This window comes from Rhineura floridana, chromosome 19, assembly GCF_030035675.1.
Source record: "Rhineura floridana isolate rRhiFlo1 chromosome 19, rRhiFlo1.hap2, whole genome shotgun sequence".
Lineage (NCBI taxonomy): Eukaryota > Metazoa > Chordata > Lepidosauria > Squamata > Rhineuridae > Rhineura > Rhineura floridana.
In genome coordinates, this window is record NC_084498.1 from 24,561,201 (window position 1) to 24,579,160 (window position 17,960).

At 44.7% G+C, this 17,960-nt stretch overlaps 1 protein-coding gene across 9 annotated transcripts in view; it reads left to right on the forward strand.

Annotated features, from left to right (window-relative positions):
* The window catches only part of CIT (citron rho-interacting serine/threonine kinase), a 105,568-nt gene that overhangs the window by 79,077 nt on the left and 8,531 nt on the right, over nt 1-17,960 (forward strand). For 8 of the 9 annotated variants that reach the window (XM_061602303.1, XM_061602306.1, XM_061602312.1 and 5 more), the window contains 12 exons: nt 3,853-3,990; nt 5,345-5,525; nt 5,738-5,829; nt 6,791-6,895; nt 10,158-10,327; nt 11,596-11,676; nt 11,875-12,010; nt 12,783-12,922; nt 13,409-13,501; nt 14,951-15,059; nt 15,820-15,948; nt 16,887-16,967. In XM_061602303.1, coding sequence (XP_061458287.1) covers nt 3,853-3,990; nt 5,345-5,525; nt 5,738-5,829; nt 6,791-6,895; nt 10,158-10,327; nt 11,596-11,676; nt 11,875-12,010; nt 12,783-12,922; nt 13,409-13,501; nt 14,951-15,059; nt 15,820-15,948; nt 16,887-16,967 — 1,455 coding nt within the window. The remainder of the gene's footprint in view (nt 1-3,852; nt 3,991-5,344; nt 5,526-5,737; nt 5,830-6,790; nt 6,896-10,157; nt 10,328-11,595; nt 11,677-11,874; nt 12,011-12,782; nt 12,923-13,408; nt 13,502-14,950; nt 15,060-15,819; nt 15,949-16,886; nt 16,968-17,960) is intronic. The other variant, XM_061602304.1, reaches the window with a different exon arrangement.

Genomic DNA, 17,960 nt, shown 5'->3' on the forward strand with positions numbered 1-17,960 from the left:
CTAGAGGTTTTTTTCTGTCCATTGAAGGAGACTTAATCCTTTCTTTTCCCTTTACCTATCAAGTGTATAAATAGATGCTACGCTCTTTGGGGCCAGTCCTGTCTCTTTTTGTGGGATTTTACTCCAGCCACATGCCGTGATGCAGAGCTGTAGAAAGAAATACGCAGAAGATTTGGTTCCAGCAAGAATGGCAGCACAATGAATGGGTTTATTCTTGGTAGAAATATGCCAAAGGTGCACCTCTTTACCCTGGGGCTTTTGGCATCTGCAATATATATTTTAGGAGCCACCGTATCCCCTTGACTGTAATGTTGTTGTAACCTGACCTGGACCTCACAGTGAAAAGAAAGTAAGAAATCTAACAATAGTACTTGAAGTGGTGCAAGTTAAATTAGACATAAAATAGAATCAGCTGGCTGGGAAATGGATGCAAACCTCAAAGAGAATTCATAAGCCTTACGACAAGGAAGCTATGGGGTTTAATGGTTTTTTTTTTTTTTTTTAAATAGCAGATTGCCTGGCTGTTCCAATCAGTCATTGGAAAGCTAGATAGCGAAATGCATTGAAATAAAATCACATATTGCAAACCCTCAGTGAAAGCCACTTTCTTTTCTTATTTTAAATGAATATTAAGGAAAAAGATGGATGTTTGCCTAAGTGCAGGATGGTTTGCAAGTTAATAAAGTGACCAACACTTCTTGCTAGATAGGGAGGTATATTTCATATTTTTTCCCATTAGATTTACCAGTATGGAACATTGCTTATTATGTCAGTGCATCTAGTGACTGCAAAACACATGCGCATGCATGAAGTCCAAGGTTCCTTAGCATTTGTGGAAGTCCCAATTTTAATTTCAAATTCAAACATGAGTTTTAATTGAGTTGTCTGTTTCAGTCGCCTTCTGTTTGTTCTGTTCAAAGAAAACATAGTAGTTTCTCATTGAAAAGGCAAATTGCACTGCCCTCTGGATGCAAACTGGAAGGGGAAGGATCTTTTTTGTGATCTCTGGCTCATTGTATGAATTCCTCATTGTAGTGCCTTTTGAAATTTGCACACTGAAGATTATTGGCAAAGTTGAGGCATAAGTTTAGAATATCTTTTGAAACAGATAAGTATGGAGTGCGGAGAGTCACTTGTAGTTAGGATGTCTTTCTTTCATGGGTAGTCCCTGCTACTTTGCCCCTCAAAAGAGCGATTCTCTTGGTTCATTCTAATTTAACCGTCGAAACGGTGGGAACTTTCTTCTGTTGCCCAGAGGAGACCATTTCCTATTGAGCCATCTTTTTCAGAAGTGTGAAATGGCTTTTGGGAAGCCTTTTCAGACTGCGTGTTTCTGCAGTTGCTGGCTGCCTGCTATAGTTGTTCTTGACTGTGCCAATATGCTGTGCCATTAAGAGGGCACTGGGGTTAGCCAGGCCCTCCAGCTGTTTTGACTTTCCAGATCTGTCTGTTGAGAGTTACCTAAAGCTGTTAGTGCTAAACCGTATTGCCATGGAAAAAGCTGCATTCAGCAGATCCACAAAGTTATCAGCTTTCCAATATGTGTTTCTTCACAGTGTTTCCTCTACAGTGATTGTCTTCATTTTATTGATGTCTGAAGTACGTGCGGTTTGTCTGCTGCTACCTCGGGTCTGTGCGTCTATTTGTCCATGTGATTCAGTCATGTGGTCTAGAGCAGGTGTACTGTTGTGCCCAGTCTAGAGGTCTTGCAGATTGTCGTGTGCTGTTAAGCTATGAATCAGGAAAAGCCCCCCAGCTTAAACCTCAGCTATGAACTTGAAGTATGTCTTTTAGGAAAGATCCTGTGTTTTAGCCTCAGTCCCCCACTAGCAATATAGAGATAATTCTGGCATACTTTATAGCCTAACCTGGCCCATCAAACCTTTCCCAATGGCTCACCAGCCCGCAATGCAATTAACCATTGAAGCACTGAATATCCTCTTCTCCCCCCCCCCCGGAACTCTTCCTCACCAAGAAATGCAAAGGAGCAGAGTTTTCGATGGCTTTCCTTGCCCAGTTTTGGAAAAGCAAGGGGTCAGGGAAGCCAGCAACATATCAGCTGGGCAGGAGTTGGAAGATCACAGGGAGGGGAATTTTATTCCTCTCCCAGTAATCTCTCTTCCCCCTGAACAGGGGGCTGCAGGGTGCATGCATGAGTGCAATAATTCCACCACTGATATTGAGGCTCCCCCCCCCGGTGGATTTTCAACAAGACAATATGGCCCTCAAGCCAGAAGAGGTTATCCACCTGTGCCTTGCAGGGATTGTCAGGACTGCTGAGATAATTCTGTGAAGTACTTTGAATCCTCCAAGCACTATATAAAAGCCAGCTAGTATTTTGTCTGCAAAGTTTAAATTAACAGCTGGCCTGTGATTTTAGACTCCAACGTGCTCCAACTCCAAACACTTGATGCATGTTGATTTCCCTGCCAGATTCCCTCTGAATATCTGTCAAGTGCTAACAGCGCTGCTGATGGAGTCCTGCTGCTGTTAACTCCCCAGTCTTTTCCACTCCACGTTGGCTCTTGCTGTAGGAAACCCATTCGTTTGACAATTATTAATGTTACTCTTGTAGAGCTGGCACAATCTCTCTGCCAAACTGCTAAAAATGACTTCAGTTGATTAGATACCACTATTTAAATAACTAATTGTATCAGGTTTCAGTTATTTGTGCTTAGGGGTGAGCACAGCCTGTTTAAGCTTAAAGTCAAGGGGCTGGATTTAGATAGTGTTGCGTTCTGTCGCAACGCCCTTGCCTGTTGCAGCAGTGCTTGCAGAAATGAGAATGAAATGAAGGCCGTAGCTCAGTGGTAGAGCACACACTCTGCCTGGAAAAGGTCCCACTTTGATTCCTAAAGTCTCCAGCTTCACAGGAACATAGGAAGCTGCTGTCTACAGAGCCAGACTGGGGAAGGGACATCGCTCAGTGACAGGGTGTCTGCCTTGCATTGCAGAAGGTCCCCGGTGCAATCCCTGATGGCATCTCCAGGTAGGGCTGGGAGAGACCCCTGTTTGACGCCCTGGAGAGCTGCTGTTAGTCAGTGTAGACAACACTGAGCAAGATGAACCCAATGGTCTGACTTGGCATAAGGCAGCTTTCTGTGTTCCTACATAGATCAACATAGCTCAGTATTGTCTACACTGACTGGCAGCCGCTCTCCAGGGTTCCAGACAGGGAGTCTCTCCCAACGCTACTTGCAGATGGCTGGAATTAAACTTTGGACCTTCTACTTGCAACCTCTGCGCTACGACCCTTTCCCCCCCCCCCCAATAGGAAGCGCTTTATATTGACTCAGACCGTTGGTCTATTGACCTCAGTATTGTCTGCACTGACTGGCAGCAACTGTCCAGGTTTTCAGATGCAGGGCATTCCCGCCCCTACATTGTGATGCTGGGGAATTGAACCTGGGGCCTTCCACGTGCGAAGCAGATACTCTGCCATTGAGACACAGCCCTTCCCCATAAACTCTCAAATGAATAGGTGGCAGGTGATGGGAAAGGACTCTGCCCGAGACCCCGGAAAGCCACTTCACTCCCAGTCAGAATAGATGATATTACACTAGATGGGTAAATATTCTGACCTAGGATAAAGCGTCTTATGTCCCCAAACGCTCCTTTTCACATACGTTGGCCAGCTGAGTGCCAAGCACATGTGCCACTGCTGCCACCAGCAATATTCCTGTGCTGGCATGCGTATTAAATGCCTCGGGGAGCATTGAAGAATGACCTCTATGTGCAGCCCTGCCTAAGGTGGTCTTAGCAGGCACCATCTAGACCAGCCCAGGAAGAATGAAGTACTGAAAGCTTTTGAGACATTTTTAATTGTGCTGTGCCACTTCCTCCTTTCCCCAGAGTTTAATCGGCGACTGAAAGAGCGGATGCATCACAATATTCCTCACCGGTTCAATGTGGGACTGAATATGAGAGCAACAAAATGTGCGGTTTGCTTGGATACCGTGCACTTTGGACGTCAGGCCTCTAAATGTCTTGGTAAGGACATCATGCAGGGGAACAGGAGGTAACAAGGCTGAACTGGAAGAAGAGCAATATCGAATGTTTTGTCCACACATTAATTTGGCAGACACAGGCAGTGGGAGCAACCCTGCCTTTCCCATTGTTTCTTTGGCCTTCTTGACTATCTTAGCCCAGTGTCAATGTGTCCCCTTTCCTGTCCTCTCTGCCTCAGGAAAACAGTTCTCACCAACATAGCCTTTTCTATTGTCGGGACTTGTAGGTAGACACTTTTTTTGTTTTAGAACCCCTTAATGGTTGGCATGTTCATAAACATTCCGTAACACCTCCAAAACTACATCAGTGACTAGCAATGGCGCATTTCAGTCAACTGAAGCCAGAATCCCTTAATCAGTAGCCAGAGATGCTTTAAAGACTGCGCCCTGCATTTATCCGAGTTTGTTTTTTAACAAAATTTTCCTGATTTGCAGAGGTAGGGGTTAAATTGGCAGAACCCCTCCGTTCTTCTGCAAATCTGCCTTTTCTCTGGTTTAATTCATTACTGTTGTATGATCAGAAGCCTCCCCACACCAAATTATCAAAAACCGCCTTATAGTTTCATGAATAGCGATTTGTGATTGTCAGTTGTTATCTAAGGTCTTGTCGGCAACTGGCCATCTTTATTTTGCAAAATGACAGTCTTGCGCTAAGCATATGACACAATCTCCTTCTAGTGCACCATATTCTTCAAAAAGTAATCGTGCTGCAAGAAAAGGATATATCAGAATTGATTCTCAATAAGTTTTGGAATGCAGCTTAGATAAGCCGCAAGAAAAGAAGAAGATCTGTTCATGACAGATGCTCTTGGAGGTCGCTGATTCATAGGGTCGCCATAAGTTGTAATCGACTTGAAGGCACATAACGACAACAAAAGCCACAAAGTGTGAACCAGAACAGTGTGACGATACTCAGCATCAGCTTAAAACTGGATAGGTGCAGATGTATTCTGAGAAATTCTGATTTAGGGAAAAATCCTTTACTTGATCTTTTACAACGCTGTGATTTAGGGGCATACTCAACATACTCTGCTAGCGCAAGTGAATTCCCTTGCTCGTCCAGTAGATGGCAGAGTTTATTAAGAACAAAGGAATCCAATGCAACAGATGCACTAGTAGAAGCTTGTTGCGCAACAACTGATTCTTGTTGTGTGCAATCTCTTGCACAACAATCTTTGGTAATGTTCTTGTGGTTCCTTTGCACAACAATTTTCCACCGGCACAGCAAGTATACCTCTAAGTGACTATAACTTAGCTCTACATTGGATATGACCCTTAAATCTTACCCCCTAAAGTTTCTGAAAGGTTTTCCCCTCTTCCCTTTTTTCTCTTTTCAGAATGCCAGATGATGTGCCATCCAAAGTGCTCAACCTGCTTGCCAGCTACCTGTGGCTTGCCTGCCGAATATGCCACACATTTCTCTGAAGCCTTCTGCCGGGACAAACTGAACTCTCCGGGTTTGCAGCTGAAAGAACCAAGCAGCGGTTTACGGCTGGAAGGATGGATGAAGGTGCCAAGGTACAAACGTGAGTCTCTGCACTGAAATGCTTGCCCAGAGCTGCTGCTGGTGCTGCCACAGGAGGAGCCGCTCCATAGACTTTAGCTGAACCCACTGAAGGCGTTTCTCTTCTTTGCTGTTGAAAGCTGCCCATGGGAGATTAGCTGACCGCACAGATCCGGAACCTTGACAGAATCTCTAATACAGTTTTGTCCTTTTTCTGTGTTTTCAGAAATAATAAGCGTGGGCAGCAGGGCTGGGACAGAAAGTATATAGTTCTGGAAGGAACTAAAGTGCTTGTTTATGACACAGAAGCAAGAGAAGGTAACCTCTTACATCTGGTGTGCTTTCCCCGTTTTGTCTGACATGGCCTCTCAATGCATAACTTTGAACTTTGTAGAAGTGGGAGATTGGCTTAATATTCTAAGACAGTAACTCTATGTAACGCCTTGCACTCGGAGAACCCTTTCCACATCTGACTGCCGAGGAGCCACTATTGTACCTCCAGTGTAAAATCCATACAATTGGCAAATGAATGTGAGTGCGTTCTAGGCCACATTTGCCCTTCATATTGGGTGCTGATGGCTGCTGTGCCACATAAACTGACCATGGGTTATATGCAACAAAGTCCTACTCAGAGTAGACCCATTGGAAACAGGGTGTCTATTCCGAGTAGGACAAATATTGAATACCACCCGGAGTCCCCAGCGTTCCCTGTGGCTGAGCATTAATGAGAAGATGAGAGGTAGAGATGTGAAGGCCTGGGGGGTGTGGTTCTGAAAAAAAGAAAGGGAGGATTCAGAATCTTCCCAGGCCTTCACATCTCTAACCAGTAGTGACAGGTACTGTCTTTTTAGGGATACTTCTCTGTCATTACTGACCTTCTGATCGAGGAACCCCAGGGTCCCCTGCCCCCCCCCAAAGCAGCACAATTCAAAAACTTCTGTTCTAGTTGTATTTGTCTTAATTCCCAATCCACACCACACATTTAAAACACATCTAACGCACGTTTAAAGCACACGGCTTTCCCCAAAGAATCCTGGGAACTGATTTTCCCCTTGCAGAGCTACAGATACCCAGCACAAATCATAATTCCCATGGTTCTTTGGGGAAAGTCATGTGCTTTAAATGTATGTTGCGCACATACACTTTTATTTGTGCAAGTCCTCAAGAGAGACCATTGAATGCGTGGCGTGCCTTTTCCCTCCACTTCATTTTTTCTCTCTCCGCCAAGCTTTTGTTTCCCCCTTCATAGCCTGTCCTCTCACTTTTATCTTTGCCAAAGCAGGACAAAGGCCTTTGGAGGAGTTTGAGCTGTGTCTTCCGGATGGAGATGTTACTGTCCATGGAGCTGTTGGAGCGACTGAGCTTTTAAATACCGTGAAGACAGGTGAGGCCAATTGTGTTTCATCTGAAGTGTTAACCACCAATTGGATATAGCAGAACCCAAGTTTTTTTGTGTGGTTTTTTAGCAGCTGCCCTTTTAAAAACAACTGTATGATCCTGTAAACATATTACAGTGAAAGCTTGTTATAGCGCAGGGGGCAGGTGATGACAAAGGATGCACCTGTGTTATGGGCTTCCATGTTACATTGAAAACTGCACTGAAACAGCAGTCAGCTGTTGGTTCCTAGAGAGGCAGAAATCCTCCACCACTGCAGCTGAGGAATGGAAGGGTAACAGAGATGGGGAAAACAACTCAACAGAAATAAAATTCCACAGACAGCAACATAAGAACTTGAAGAAGGCTGAAGAGATAAGCATCCCTTAGGAGAAAAAACGGCAAGAAGGAAATAGGGAGGGATGTCAGGAAATAGATTATTTTAAAAACGGGAAGAAGAAGAAGAAAAAAAACCTCTAGAATACAGACCTTAACGTGGTGAGGGGGTTTGAGTGTGTTGAAGAAGCTGAGAGCAATGCTGTCAGGAGTCTATTTATTTTATTTTATTTATTTAATTTATATACCGCCCTAAGCCAAAAAGGCTCTCTGGGCGGTGTACATAAAAGATAAAACAAGCAAAATATATAAATACAGTAAATATAACAGAATCAAAAGTCAAAACAACAAACAACAACAACCAAGCAACATCAAAATATAACAATAATAAGATACAGTTTAAAATACCAAGAGGCTAGACTCCTAGCAGGGGCACCCAAGGTGGAATGGTCAAAGCTGAGACACCAGACTAAGATGCATCCAAACTCAGAGGAGGGCAATGGTAAATCACCTCTGAATACCTCTTACCACGAAAACCCTATGAACAGAGTATCCAAAATGCAACATGAGATAGTGCTGGAAGATGAGACCCCCAGGTCAGAAGGCACTCAATGAGCTACTGGGGAACAACAAAGGACAAGTATGAACCTCTATGAACCTATCCGGACTCTAAGATCATCTGATGAGACCTTACTCACTATTCCATCTTTTCCGCAAGTTCTTCTTGCGAAAACACAGAATAGGGCTTTTTCGCTGGCTGCCTCCAGATTGTGGAACTCCCTCCCCAGTGAGGTTCGATTGGCCCCTTCGCTTTTGTCTTTTCGTGCCCAGGTGAAGACTGTTTTATTTAGATGAACTTTTAATTGAAATTGATAAATATATATATATATATATTTAGTCATTTTAAATGTCTTAATCTGTATGATTACTGTTTTAATTGTTTATGGTTCTTAATTGTAAGCCGCCCTGAGTTCTACGGAAGTAGGGCGGGGTATAAATATTATAAATAAAATAAAATAAATAAAAGTATGAGTAGCGCTGTGACTAATGACGCAGCTGGGTCAAAGCTGAAAGGAAGCCCAGAGGCTGATGCGCACAGATGCGAAAGGAGAATCCGGAGTTGTACGCGGCACACAATAGGAACATGGAATGTGAGGAGCATGAAACAGGGAAAGTTAGAATTGTCCAGCAAGAAATTGTACATATCAACATTACAATACTTGGCATGAGTGAATTAAAATGGACGGGAATGGGACATTTTTAAGTCGTGGAACTACAAAATATTTTATGAAGGAAATGAGCAATTAAGAAGAAACGGGGTTGCTTTAATAGTGAGAAGTGATATAGCAAAAACAATTAGGAGCTATAACGCAGGGTCTGAGTGAGTTATATCAATGAGATTAAATGGGAAACCTGTTAACATAACCGTCATCCACAACCAAGTCTACGCTCCAACAGCAAACGCAGAAGAAGAATTGGAGCGATTTTACGCAGAAGTACAGGAAGAAATTGATCACACACCAAGGGAAGCAATCAGAGAAGTCACTAGGGACAAGGAGCGCAGGGGATGAAAAACAAGGTATAACAAACAGAAAAATAGGGTATACAGTATTTTACTTGGGGAGACATGGTTATACCCACAGTATATCTGATTCCACGGTACAGTGAGACGCGTTATATCAAGTTTCCACTGTATTTAAATTTACAGCTTTAATAAACCTAAACCAGTGGTTCCTAAGGTTCTTTCCCCCATGGACCTCTTCAGAATTGCTGATGATCTCAGCAGACCACTTAATGATTAGTGATTTTTCTGCCTGTTGTACCACTTGCAGTGCACTAAGGCAGCTCCTGTATGATTTTGTCTTTTTATGGCTTGTTTTATTTCTTGTACTGTAATTTATTGTATTTCAATTTGTATTCCATAGAGTAAAATACAGTCTAAGAAATAAAAGAAGTAATAAAAACAATTAAAAAACAATATGAATATTTAATATGGACATGCTGCAGATCACCCGAATGAAGCTCGCAGACCACTGGCGGTATCCATGGACCACAGTTTGGGAATCTCTGACCATGCAGCATAGAAAGTGCTTTATACTGAATCAGACTGTGGGTCCACCTAGCTCAGTATTGTCTACACTGACTGGCAGCAGCTGTCCAGGGTTTTAGGCAGGGGACATTCCCAGCACTAACTGGAGACACTCGGGATTGAACCTGGGACCTTCCGCATGCAAGGCAGATGCTCTACCACTGAGCTAGGGCCCTTTCCCAATTGTCCAAGTTACCTAAATGGAATAAAAAGGAGATAGTCCTCTGGTTGGGGCTGTATAATGGGTACACTCTTTGTCTATGGGCTGGAGAGCTGCTTATTTTGTAACTTAGGGACTGCTCTTGTTGAAGGTGCCTATTCTGACCTCATCCTCCCTAAGAGCAGAGAAATGCCCCCCCAAGGAATTTAGATGAGGATTTCCCAATGTTCTGAGTTTGACACCTTGATGAGCTCATATTGTCATCAATCCCAAGCCAAATTCTTAGGAATGCAAATTAAATGAAGAAATATCAATATATAATCACTGTTTATTAATGTCATTACTAGGAATCATAAAGTAAAAAATTAGGAATACTGTTGTTTTGTGGAATCATCTTATTACATACAGACGGTTCCTCATTAGCAAGTGAAGTGCACTCTGTAAAACCCATGCCCTTAATTTCTCATAGTTCCTAATTAATTTTTTTTGCATGATACCTCATGAACTTCTTTGCTACCCCAGGCTCTTTTCAATTGTCCTTTCAACCTCCAGCTCTTTATTCACTCCCTGCAGTGTCCCATTGACCCCGGGGGTCAGTATCGACCACTTTGGGAAATCCTGGTTTAGACCATTTTCTTAATCCACTTTTGTATGTTTTGTATTTTGGGGGGGGGGTAACAACTCAGATGTGCCATATATATTGAAGCTGGAGTCTCACCCTCATACCACATGTTGGCCTGGCCGGACACTCTACTTACTAGCACCCACCTTTCCTGATAAGCAACGCTGGGTCAGTGCCCTGGAGTCCATAGTTGCTGGAGGAAGAGTTTCCAGGGAAAAAGCTGAGGCTGATGCTGTAAGTATAAGCATGGGGGGGGGGAGCGAGAGTGACCCCCTTTTCAGAATGTCCATCTTTCGCTTAAAAAGAAAAGAGAAATCTTTTATGCTTTTTTGCTCAGCAAGGAAACATGCTCCATGCTTCCGGCTAATTTAGTGCAAGGGCACTGGGATGATTAACAAGCATTTGGGAGCTTTATAGTTTTGTTAAAATTTAATTAACACTGTTTTAATTAATGAAAGCACAGAATATTATTTGTATTCTGGCATTTCCTGTTTCCCGTTCATTTACAACTGCGGCCACCCAGCGTATCCTTACCTTGAATACTCTCTACTTAATACCAGAACATTTCGACTGAAGGCCTGAGCCCAAGATAACTTAATAATCATAACACTCCAGGACTTTTCTTGAAACATCAAAACGGAAATATATTTTTTAAAGGCGTGGTTTGGGTTTTGCAGGTGTATCCAGACACCCACCCACACATACCCAGAGTTTTAGTAGCGATTCTGCTATGGAAACATACCTGCCACCTTTTGGATGGGCATATCAATCTACTCCAGGGGAAACGAGCCGTTTTGATTTGCAGCTGAAAGGTGCTGTGCACGATGCTGATTTGCTGGGCTTTATGCCATTCGGGAAGCCGCTGGCATTCCTTCTTGGTGTACTAATACTTAAGCTTGCTAGGGAAGAGAAGGGAGGATAGGAGGAGGGAGAGAAGCAGAGAGCCTGTGTGATCCATGGGAGGAGGGACAAGGAGGTCATTGGCCTGTGACAGGAGGCTGAACATGTGTCCCTTGAGGAAGCAAAGGTGGAGGGGAGCAGGCACAACCCCCCCTGGCCCCTACTCCTATTTAGAGGTTCTTCCATACGCACCTTGCCTTCTAGAGTTGACACAGGACAGAAGATGTGTGTTTGTGCTCCTTTTTCCTTTGTGGCGTGGGGAGACTGCTGTCACAGGGTGGGATCTGTGCCCTAGATTTCACACCGGGGCCTCTTCTGTCCTGTGCTTCTGCAAAGAAGATGGGAATGTATCCTTTTATTTTGGTTTTAAGCAGCCAAGCAGAGTTACAGATGTGTTTCCAGACCGTGGCAAAGTGGACTAGATAAAAAGGAAGGCATTCTGCCATTGCAGTCTTCAAGACTTGTCCGTCCTTAGTCTTGGCCTGTTCCAAGTGATGCCTTTGGGAAATGCAGATTCTCGTTGGTGACGTTAAGAAAACAAGTGTACATCAGATCATTACTGTGCACCAGCTTAGTTCTCCTTTTCTCTTTCTCATGCGCAGAAGCTACTTGGGAATTCTCTTCTGAAGCTAGAGGGGGAAGACCGTTTGGATATCAACTGCACGCTGCCCTTCAGCGACCAGGTATTGGTGGGCTTGTTGCCTCTTCCTCTGCCACGCTGGGGGAAAAAGCAATCAGATTTTTTTTTTAAAGGAGCCTCTTTTAGTTTGGGGTCTCCTGGTAGTGATTTCTTCTTCTGTTGGCAGCTTTTATATTTTCTGAGCATCCCTGAAGCCTCTGTGTGTACATGAGTGTGTGACTTTGCAAATCCCTTTTTGTAGGTCGTACTGGTGGGTGCTGAGGAAGGTCTTTATGCCCTGAATGTACTGAAGAACTCCTTATCGCATGTCCCGGGTATTGGTGCAGTCTTCCAAGTGCACCTCATCAAGGACCTGGAGAAACTGCTGATGATAGCAGGTAGAGTTCAGGAGAACATGCCATAACAGAGCTCTTGGATGCTAATTTTGCTAGTGGCCCCACCAGTCTCTTACCCTTGGAAATAGCTTCTGAGACTTCATCAGGTGTGGTCTATGCTCTTGCAGACACATCTTGCCCAACCATAATAGCTAGAATGGAAATGGACTGCCTTCAAGTCGATCCCGACTTATGGCTACCCTATGAATAGGGTTTTCATGGTAAGCAGTATTCAGAGGGGGTTGAATCTTGCTTAAAAAAAAAAGCTGAGATTCTGCAATGCTAAATTTTGTGGCCAATACTATACTCTGTTTGTGTGGCATTTCTTCACTCAACAGAGCATGAGTGCATTCCTCATTGTTACTGAATAGTGTGTTAAAATATTCTGCCCCCCTCCCCAGTTTAACCATATAGAAGTGCATCTGCAATTTTTGTAGATCTGAAACCATCCTTTCTTGCAACCTCTAGCTGTGGCTTTTGATGGTTGCTTTTGTATGCAACAGTCTCAAAACTATAATTTGCGTCATCTTCAAAAGTGATGATCCTTCTGTCTTGATTGATCCAACTTCCTCCTTTTCAATGAACAAAACCTGGTACTGTTTAGACATCAAGTATTTCTAGAAATCAGATGTTAATGATATGGTCCCATTTGGGTGTGGTGCAGCTTGTACCTGCACTATTTTGCTCCTTGGCTTGGCTGCTTAGCCAGAGGAGTTTCTCTGCTCCTCTTGACTTTTTGAGATGATTGATGTATTTGTGGGGTGTTTTTCCTCAGGGGACGAGAGGGCTCTGTGTCTCGTTGACGTGAAGAAAGTTAAGCAGTCTCTAGCCCAGTCCCACCTGCCAGCCCAGCCTGATGTCTCGCCAAATATTTTTGAGGCCGTGAAAGGATGTCATCTTTTTGCCGCTGGCAAGGTAGAACCTCTAAGCTCTGTGTTAGCCTGTTAACAGAATGATCCCTGGAAATTTTGGTGTCATGATTAATAGGGTTGTCAGGCCCTGTCTCAAGATCATTCATCAACTATTTGTTCAAAACATTGTATGCTACCCTTAGTCATATTAGATTTTGGGGTGGTGTGCAACACAAAAAATAAAACACAAAAACAGAGACCGCCTAGTTGTTTTTGCCACTGCCTCCAGCCATCAGTGGGGTCTTGGGGAGCCAGAAAAAATTGTTGGGGGGGGGTCAGATGCCCCCTCCAAACTGGGGGTTAGTCACTTGCGCTCAAGTGACAATGTTGAGAATCAACAATTGGAGGAGGGTATGGTTAGCAATACTCTGGTTGACCACCGCTGTTGTTTTTTAAAGAAAAATAACTCTTTTTGTTAGTTACTCCCCAGCCTCCCCCAGATATTCCCTCCACAAAATAGAGCCAGCCGTTTGTTCTCTCCCACATGCAGGTTGAGAACGGGCTGTGTATCTGTGCAGCCATGCCCAATAAGGTGGTGATCCTGCGCTACAATGAGAGCCTTGGCAAGTTCTGCATCAGGAAGGTAAAGTCTGCAACTGTATTGCAGTCCCATTTCACCAGTGAGGGGTTATTGGACAAGAGTTGGTTCTAACCCGGAGGTGGCGAAGAGTCGCTGCTCTTCCCTTAGATATATAGAATTACAGAATAGTAAAGTTGGAAGGGGCCTATGAGGCCATCGAGTCCAACCCTGTGCCCAATGCAGGAATCAGCCGTGCCTCCTTGTCAGCCATCTGTGCCTAATTGCAACAGCATAGTGTCTACACCTTAAATACTTAGTGTGAGTTACTGCCCTGGGCTTAAGCATTGCTACACAACATTAGGCTGGTGCAAAAGGCACTCAGCAGTGATCCTATATTGGCCAGTCAGTGTAGATTAGGATATGGCCTCCTTTGGTTTTCAATCTATGGTTTTCAGTTTGTGCTCCAAGAACCCCACGGGTTCCACAGAAGCTTACTAGAAGTTTGTCCATTCGGAGAATCAGTAATGGTGGACAAGCTTCCCTGAAAGCCAGTGGTCACCCGCTACTCGTCTCCTCCTGAAATGTGCATCTGCAGAGAGGGGTTCCTTCCAGGATGTGGCCTTGTTTCATGAAGTGCATTGGCTCAACAGACCTCCTCACCAGGGGTGTAGTCACCCAGGGGTTGTGGAGGGATCGTAGACCCATTACTTTTTTGGGAGCAGGGTCCATGCCAGGTCCTTATGTTTGATCTAATCAGCATGAAAGAGGAGCTTGTTAGCCACTGAGAAAGAGTCCTTGTGTTTTCCTTCTGCTGATTGGAGCCAATCAGAGTGAAAGGAGATTAGTCAGCCACTGGAAAGACTTTTCTCAGCAGGCGATCCACAGGCTCCCCCTTCAGGCTGATTGGGTCCTAGGGATATGTGTTGTGGAGGGCAGGAAGGGAGGCAAGGAAAAGTGGGAAAGGGGGCGTGGAATCACTATAAGAACATAAGAACATAGGAACATAATCTATCATGAAAGGACTCTAGACTTACGAATTTGCTACTTCACTACTGCTCCTCACATGGAGTACCCAAGAATATGCTAGTCCTGCATCTGTTCCAAAGGGTTGAATGTGGCAGCTCCATTTATAATTCCCCAGCTGGAGTGCCACGGTCTGTTCTAGACCCCTTAATTCAAGAAAGATACTGAGCAAGTTGACAAATTGGAAGGATGCAGGTGGATAGCAGCGTTGTTATTCTTAAAGAACAAGGATTCCTTCCTGTCCCAGCAGCAATATCACTTATCATGAAGGGCGCTTCTAGAAGCGAGAGCGAATGAGCCTTAATTAAATGCTGTGTTGCCACATTTTCAAGCTCAGAAATTCTAGATCTATGTTGGGTGATGTGACTGCAGCCATGAGGATTCCTAAGATCATCCTAGTGCTAACCAACCTCCTCCACCCCGATATTGTGTAAGCAAAGTAGACTCTGGCTACGTGAGGCTTCTGTGCTTTTGCTTTTGCCCTTGCAGGAGATTGAAACCTCAGAGCCCTGCAGCTGCATCCATTTCACCAATTACAGCATCATCATTGGAACAAACAAGTTTTATGAAATTGAGATGAAGCAGTATACCCTTGAAGGTAGGCGCACTTCCTAAGCATGCTTTGAAGGACTAGCGTTTTTAAGTCTTCATACTGCAACATGTGTAGAAGCGGAGTGCTATTGCCATCATGCCTGCCCTGCCGCAGTCAGTTAAGGCAAGACAGAGCCCTCTGGAGGGTGGGCAGATCTGTGCAGAGGCAATTGAAGATCTGCACAAGAGCTAGTGAAAGTCCAGCAGGCAGACCTTTCCTTCCCATCCCAGCTTGACATCTCTCTGGATATATGTTCCGATAACACGCAGTAAGTGTTGGGTGAAAGAGCTTTCTTGTACAGCCACTTCCAGCAGCCTTGTGTGAAATCGTTGGCATTTATGGAGGCTGGCCAAGACAGGGTGTGGCTGTTTCGAGTGAGAGGGGGCCTTTGCTGATCCACCTTGTGGTTGTTGGAAGCGACGACATCACTTCCTGAGCTGGCCAGCGAGGAGTCCGTGAAAACCTGCTGTTGTCTTCTCATGAACGATGGTTTTAGAAGAGGTTCTAAAATGTCCTGTTCTAATGGCCAGCATTAGATTATTGTCTCGGTACACTGTTCCTTGCATGTAGTAGTGGGCTTTACACCCAACCGCATGGGAGAATCTCAGTGTTTTCACCCTCCTAGAGAGACGGCTGGGGTTACGTGCAGGGCAAAGAAGGCAGAGTGGGTAGAGAAGAAAGGCCTGATTTTTTTAAAAAAGGAACTTCAGGGTAGCTTGTTTTAAAATGAAGCCGTTACTGATCTGACGTTCTTAATGATTTCTAGAATTCCTGGACAAGAATGACCATACCTTAGCTTCTGCTGTGTTTGCCTCATCCACCAACAGCTTTCCAGTCAATATCATCCAAGTGAACCCCGCAGGGCAGAGGGAGGAGTACCTGCTTTGCTTTCATGGTAAGCCTAGTCAGTGTGTTGCTCTTTGCCTACCCTTTTGCTCAACTTCTGCCATTCCTCCAAGGAGCTCAGGGCACGTAGAAGCTTTCTGGGCAGATTCATGTACTGACAGCATGCAGGCCTGCTTAGTTGCAATGACAGTGCTACATCTTCAGCTCATGCTCTTGGTCAGAAGTGAAGAACCTCTGGTCCGTGAGCAAACTTGGCCTACCAGGCCATTTGGGGAAAGCCGCGCCCACCCGCCCAACACCTGATGGCATGCATGGCTTCAGGTGTGGGCGGGGAACGACAGGGCTTCAAAGGAACACGGCACATTCCCACCTGCCCATCAGCTGATAGGCGATGGGAGCACACCTTGCTCGAGATGCCAACCGCATCTCCCAGTGCTGCTCTTTGAAGCAGCTTCAGACTGCTTCCTTTACCCCTTTGAAAACTGGAGATTCAAAGGAGCAGCATGCAGCTGTTTAAAAGCCCTTTGCAAGGAACAAGGTTTTCAAACAGCCCTGTGCTGAGCTTTGAAGTCCCAACAATTGGGGCTTCAAAGTGCAGTATCACCTGATGTCACTACGATGTCAAGTGATTACCCACCTGTCAAATTTAGCCCACCAACGGTCAAGGAAAGAACAATGTAGCTGCTGGCCTGAAAAAAGTCCACACCCTTGCTCTAGGCAATTGTTCCCATGTCGGGCCACTGCAATTGTTTTACGTATTTAACAAAATTATATACCACTTGATTGTGAAAAAACCTCTAAGCGGTTTACAAAAAACATTAACATTATCAATGAAAACTATTAAAAACATTTAAAAACGATTCAAAACAGACTAATATTTAACAAAATGTATATAATTCTTCATTCGTCTCTGGACTCCTGTTTCGTTTTCTCTTAAGAACAGCAGCTTGTACTGGGGTGCTTGTGTTTGTGTGTCCCCTCCTGCAGAGTTTGGCGTCTTTGTAGACTCCTACGGAAGGCGCAGCCGCTCAGATGACCTGAAATGGAGTCGTCTGCCATTAGCATTTGGTAAGCATGCGTGGGATCCTTTTCTTGTCCGATTGCTGAGCACCAAACCCAGAGGCAAGAGAGGAGTGTAGAAGAAGTGGTGGCTTGATAGCCACACTCACAGACAGCCCACTTTGTCCCACCCTATCGAGTGGTCCTCTGTGAACTTAGTTGCTGACCGAGGATCTTGTCTGTGGTATTGAGTTTCAAATGTTGAATTCATTAGAGTCTTGAGTTTTTTCATGAGCTGTGGGAGTAAATTGGTGGCTGGGGGAGAGGGAGATGGTATGCCACGACTATCAAGTTTTCTTCTTCATTGATTACCATAATCAATCTTTGAATGTTGATTTTTAGGTCTCCCGTGGAGAATTTAGGATATTTTGCCATAGAATTGACAGCCCAACACTTTGTTCTTGGTGAAGGAGGAATAGCAAGAGGGGGGGAGGGAGCATGATCAGAATGGAGGATGTGAAGGGAAGCCAAAGTGAGGGGTGCAAGTTTGCAGAACTCCCCTTACAAACACTGAATCCTTATGTGAATGCTGCATTTGCAGATCTCCACAAAAAAAGGGCTAGAAACTTGGTGTGTGCGTGTGTGAGAGACAGAGAGAGAGAATTCCAACACTTCAAATTCAGTGTTAGATTCTATATAGTCTTCTACCTATACAAATGATAAAATGTCTCAATCATATTGTGAATGATGCTACTGCAAAAAGCCTACACCCTCCCCTGGCTTCCAGAGGGCCATTCTGAATTGCTTGGGAGAGATCCTCCCCTTAGGCTAGCAAGAAGGTGGATTTCTCCAAGAGCAGGAGGCTCTCCCTGCCCCACCACAGCAGCCCTGCCTACTCAGAGAAAAGCAGGGTTTGGAGCAGAGGACGCTGCCTCCTACCGCGTCAGACCATTGGTCTTTGTAGCTCAGTACTGTCTGCACTGACTGGCAGCGGCTCTCCAGGGTTTCGGGCAGGGAGTCTCTCTCAGCGCAACCTGGAGATGCCACCTTCTGCGTGCGAGG